We start from the raw sequence: 5,798 nt of genomic DNA on the forward strand, positions 1-5,798 counted from the left end.
TTTACAAATGGTGGATAAAGGTGCTAATTCATTTCCATAGGAACACATGGTGCAATAAACAATTTAAAATACTGAAACTCAGGGAGGCTTTCATTTGTTTTTTGTTGAATTTTGATAGAATATGATCATCAAGACTGTCATTGTACAGATATGGACATTAATCATATGTTTCAAGTTTCCTGAACGCTGGGGAAACGACATATTTATGGTTTTCAGAGGCTGTCTGTGTACTGTTTCTTGAATAACTTATAAGAGAGTAAAGCTGTACCATTTATAAAAGACATTTATAATTGTCAATTATTTCAATTTGGGGGAAACAGGAATATTGTTGAATTGTGTAAATTGTGTTGACTCTTAACTGTTTTCTCTATACATGTACTTTGATCTCAGTAGGCCCTAAATATTTAAACTATACTGTCCTTCTTAAAACTCTTAACCATTTTTATACTGAACTCAAGTGTCAATAAAGACCCTAGGCCAATATATCACAAATTCTTAAATTTTGTGAGGTATTGAAATTATTGTCTAAAATTTATGTAAGTCAATCAGATGAGCAAAATGAGGCCTTGTTTTCAATTTTCTTAAAATTGGCTCATGGTTAGTAATGATTTTCATGCGTTGCTTGTTTGCTGAGCTTTTATTTGACTCTAGCAGCTGTCCTGATACGTGATATCTATTTTTTTTTCTAAACTCTATAATCAAAAATATTTTACAAAAATCAACCTGGATCGATAAAAACTTAGAAGTTTTTAGAAAATTCTACAATGTCAAGAAAATGATAAATTCTGACTTCCCTTTATGAGTAGATTATGTTCTTTACTTCAGTCATAACTATTTTTTTTATATATATCAAGCAAGTGTTAAGTAGATCAGTTCCCCAAATATGTTAATTTCTATGAAATTATTTTTTTCGTCTGCAAATGTATATCTGCTTCTATTTAATTATTTATCCTTTTATAATTTTATATTTTAAGATTTATTTATGATGAATTGTTTGACAAGTTCATTTGGAGAATTTTACTGTCTGCTTTTCAAACTTTCGTGCTTTGACTATGCTTTTACCAGAACAAAATAACTTTCACTTAAATTGTTATCCTCATTAACTTGTCTGATAGTAGTCGCACTTGATATGATACTTTTCATTGGTTAAATAATTTCAAGATCTCGTTAAGAATCCAATCAAATTTGACTCTCTCATCAACAGTTATGTGTCCAATGAATCTACAACTAATTAACTTGTAATGAGCAAGCAAACAATGATTGTTATGACCATTCATTGTGGTAAGAATCAATTATTTATGCATAAAGGGTTAACCAATGTGATCAATATTCAACCTCAAGTCATTTATTGTCATAATTCTTAAGGTTAGGCTTTGTCAAGTCAAAGTAAATATTAGAAATGATATTAATGAAAATGAATGTATAACGACTGGTTGTATGACAGATATTCTCTAAAACAAAGGGCAAATATAAATGATATTTTTTCAAGAACTTTTTTTACAATGATATTAAATTCATGTGAACAATTCATTATCAACACATATAGAACGCATAGAGAGCATGTCAACTAACAAAGTCAATGTGTACAATTTTTCGCACACAATATTTCCATACTTAACCTGGAATTTTACAATAGGGCACATCATTTCTACCTAAACAATCAAATTTGATGCGTACATTTTAAAACCATGGTACTATCCTAGTTTCCCCTTTAAGTTATCTTTGAGGGTTCGGTATCCTGGCTTCTTAGCATCAAGGGAAAATTTCAACTCAAAATTTTAATTCAAAAACTAAATTTGTATAGTGATATTCTACATCATTTTGAGATCATTTTGTAGATAAATTTTGATATGAAATAAAACTTTTTCTATATTTTATTTTAAGTACGTAATTTAAGTCAGTCCAACCAAGTCAAATCATTTATGTATCTAATTTATAAAAAACGTATTTTTGTCATAACATCATGTTCATTTATCATTTTGTAAAGCTCAAATTGTAATATTTTTCATTTAAAATCATGTGAATTGTTTAAGAAGAATCTATATTGATAAAATGATTGTATATGAATGTTATTTATGTATATAAAGGGGAATATGGTTGTATATAATAAGTATGTATATCATACATTATGATATCTATATGGTTCAAACTGTTGAATTGTGTACAAAATAAATGTTATATACAGTATTAGGCAGTAGTCAACTCACAATATAAATTGGGTCTTCATTCAATTCATTGTCTATACCTTGAAAAGAAATGATCTGCTCAAATGATAATAAGATACAGGACTACTTCGATTGTCTCAGAAATTGATCATTTTCATCTTTTTATTGAAATAACAATTACAAAGCATTAAATCAGTATTTCTGTATCCAGATCTTTTATTGTTGGCCCTTATATTAGTATTATTTCGCAATATATATTTGCAAATACATGTACTACTGACCAGAGTGGAAGAATTGAAATGATTATAACTGGAAGCAGTAGACAACCAATCAGATGAAGGTGTCAACTTTCTTTCAAGCATCTTTCATAGAATATATTGCTGGAGATTTTCATCATCCTCAGGCATATAACAATGAGTTGAATTTAGACCCCAATTGAAAACTGAAACAATACCTCTTCAATGTTATCAAATGATTGATAAAAAAAAACTTTGTTAGTCTTAATGCCTCAGTGTAAATTTTAATATTCCTCAAATAATTTTTGTCTGTTATTACAATGTAATGTATATGTAGCTATTTATACCATTCTAAGCACAGGAGATGCAATGTTGTACATATTAATACATGACTTGCAAATACCATTGTATGTTTACCAAATTTCAAACAAATTAATTGTAAGTAAAATAAAAATTTGAATTATAAGTTATTTTTGTAGCTAGTAAATACTATACAAAAAACTGGCTATGTAAAATAAATATTATCAAAGTGATTTCAAATTTTCCCTTCTAATACAAGATTTCTCAGCCCTAAAAGCATTTGATCACAAGAAAAATGTGTGAAAACGACCATGGCATACAATGAAGGAATTACTATTGTTACAGCAGTCTAGTCAACAGATATGCATAGGCTGTCGTAACTATAGAAAATTTATTTCAAATTAAGGCAAAATACAGGATGTTTAGTGCAAGGTAGGGACAGCCATATCTTGCCTTGAGTGCAGCTTCTTTTAGGGCTTTTGTTAAGGGGTTGAACTTATCGGTCGTCGGGGATAATTGCTTTGATTATATTTTTAGTGAATGATAGCAAGGTTCTTGTAATGAATTATTTAGTTTTAAAGAGTAAGGGGAGGTAACTCATTTTAATAACTAAAAAGGAGATTGAAGAGTTCCAAAAGCGGAGTCAGTTCGTTGAATAGACGCTGATCCAACATTATTTATTTATTTTAATCCGAAGCCATCACAGTTAAAACAGTGGATTTCGACTAGCAATTTAGGACTAGAGTGACTATCAATAATTCCAAAATGTCTATCGGTGTACCAATTAAAGTTTTGCACGAAGCAGAAGGACATATTGTGACTTGTGAAACAACAACCGGCGAAGTATACAGAGGGAAATTGATCGAGGCTGAAGACAATATGAATTGCCAAATGCAAAACATAACTGTGACTTATCGTGATGGACGAGTAGCTCAGTTAGAAAATGTATACATTCGAGGCAGCAAAATCAGATTTCTTATTTTACCGGATATGTTAAAAAATGCGCCCATGTTTAAAAAAGTTAGCGGAAAAGGCACCGGTGGTGGGGCGGCCGGAAGAGGCAAATCCGCCATATTACGAGCACAAGGTAAACAAAGAGTTCTCTTTTTGCTTTTCAATGAATTTTGCAAGAAATTATATGTATGTCAATGACACACTAATTATACCATGATCTGATATACCGGTATAGACAGATCAGGATCAGCAACCCAAATAAATGTAGTGGAATAATAGATCTAATTCATATTTTGCCATTGCCTATTTGTTGGTGATATTGTCAATACAATGAATATACTTGTTGCAATCAGTATATCCAGGTATTAAATCATGTTTTCTTTCCATTTCAGCTGCCAGAGGTAGGGGTAGAGCACAGCCAGGACGGGGAAATGTGTTTCAAAAAAGACGCTGAGTTATGTAAATGGACAGGAGCTGTGAAAATACTTTTACTGTGTAAATATTTTTAAAAGTCTGAGAGGCAATGAAAAGTGATAAACAAGCAATATCAAGTTCTTGCTATTATTGTTAATGTCTAAAGTGGCAAAGATCAGTGGTCCAAATGCTTTCAGGAATTAAGGCGTCTAAAAAGAAATAATATTGCTATATAAACATAAGATTTCAATCAGTGTGTAGTATCCTGGATTGTGATTTGAAGAGCATCTTTTATTGAATACCACACTAAAAGAGAAATCTTTCTTTGTAACCAATTGTGGACTGACATTTTAGCTATTTTCTCAACTGAAATTTGTCCTCATTTTATTCCTTGTGTTTTGATTAATTGGTCATTATGATAAACTTAACTACCTTATCAAGATTTGAGCAATGTAATGAAAATATATGACTACACTGTTGACAAACTATGCCATGTGTTTGAGATAAAAGTTTGTACTTGTAAGAAAGAAATCATGCCATTTTTCATTTTGTAAATTATCAAATCTTTCATAAATAAAAAAGAAAAGATTACATAAAATAGTGGTGTTTTTTGTATATAGACATTTTGTTGTCCATGTCGATGCTATCACATTTTTCAAAGAATCAAAAACCAGTTTCTAAAGAAACAGTAGCACTTTGAAAAAGTTTTTAAGGTCTACTATACTTGTGAAATATCAATGAAATGATGTGATATTATATCAATCTTATCAATGTGATAATGACTTGAAAAATGTCTAGTATTTCAACGAGACATAACATGAAACAGCAAATAATTACCAACTGGAACTATGACCAAAATTTAAAAAAAAATTATTCAAAATTAATTTTCATTACCTATTTTTCAAAGAGATAATTGTTTATAGATCCCAAACATCTTACAACAGCAATTAAGCCAAAGTTCAATATGATGCCCTAGTCCCACTCGTAAAGGGCTGACTAATTCAATTATGTGTGGTGTGATTGCGGAAGACAGAACTACTTTCAACTGGTTTGGGGGGCCAAATCCAAAGATCTATTTGGCCATTTTGTTGCTTATTTGAAGCCTAAGACAAATTTTTTTGCATTATTGATTGGAAGGTTAACACAAATTTATGTTTTATTGACATTTCATACACAGTGTTGATTATTAATGAGCTCTGTAAATTTCAATGTTACTGACATTGAATCTATGTTGTATGGTCATTTAATCAATTTGATACAATATCGTCGAATACATCGGTTTAATCTGCTATGTCGACAAATCATTTCAATACTATCCTTAGAACCTATCCGAGTTGGCCCAGGTCCTGCAAGAAAAAAAAGATAGAAATTGTCTGTGATGCAGGTCAGAGAAAACTAACTACATTTGTGTTTTGACATTTCATACACAGTGTTGATTATTTATGAGCTTTAATATTGTAAATTTCAATGTTACTGACATTGAATCTGTGTTGTATGGTTATTTAATCAAGTAGATACAAAATCGTCGAATACAACCGTTTAATCTTCTATGTCGGCAAGCTCGACAAATTCTGTCAATATTATTCATAGAACCTAACCCAGTTTCCCCAGGTCCTGGAAAAAAAAAAGATAGAATTTGTCGGTGATGCAGGTCAGAGAAAACTAACTACAGGATTAAAGGGATTGTAAATTAAATGAAATGAATGAAGTTTTACGTGCTACTTTTCTG

At 30.5% G+C, this 5,798-nt stretch overlaps 2 protein-coding genes across 2 annotated transcripts in view; one reads left to right on the plus strand and one right to left on the minus strand.

Annotated features, from left to right (window-relative positions):
- The first annotated feature begins 3,344 nt into the window (after positions 1 to 3,344).
- Positions 3,345 to 4,669, plus strand: LOTGIDRAFT_228426 (hypothetical protein). Its single transcript, XM_009053491.1, has 2 exons — positions 3,345 to 3,788; positions 4,048 to 4,669. The coding sequence occupies exons 1-2, from the start codon at positions 3,467 to 3,469 to the stop codon at positions 4,107 to 4,109; spliced, it is 384 nt and encodes a 127-aa protein (XP_009051739.1). The 5' UTR covers positions 3,345 to 3,466; the 3' UTR covers positions 4,110 to 4,669.
- A 538-nt stretch (positions 4,670 to 5,207) lies between these two features.
- Positions 5,208 to 5,798, minus strand: part of LOTGIDRAFT_228427 (hypothetical protein) — a 1,549-nt gene continuing 958 nt past the window's right edge. The window contains exons 3-4 of the mRNA XM_009053492.1: positions 5,548 to 5,683; positions 5,208 to 5,415 (exon numbers count right to left, since the gene is read on the minus strand). Coding sequence (XP_009051740.1) covers positions 5,568 to 5,683 — 116 coding nt within the window. The 3' untranslated portion in view covers positions 5,208 to 5,415; positions 5,548 to 5,567. The remainder of the gene's footprint in view (positions 5,416 to 5,547; positions 5,684 to 5,798) is intronic.

Source organism: Lottia gigantea (assembly GCF_000327385.1).
Source record: "Lottia gigantea unplaced genomic scaffold LOTGIsca_2, whole genome shotgun sequence".
Classification (NCBI taxonomy): Eukaryota; Metazoa; Mollusca; class Gastropoda; family Lottiidae; genus Lottia; species Lottia gigantea.

Coding starts and splice junctions, on each gene's coding strand:
- LOTGIDRAFT_228426 (XM_009053491.1), top strand. CDS start 3,467: ATGTCTATCGGTGTACCAATTAAAGTTTTGCACGAAGCAGAAGGACAT. Junction 3,789..4,047: donor CGCCATATTACGAGCACAAG/GTAAACAAAGAG, acceptor TTTCCATTTCAG/CTGCCAGAGGTAGGGGTAGA.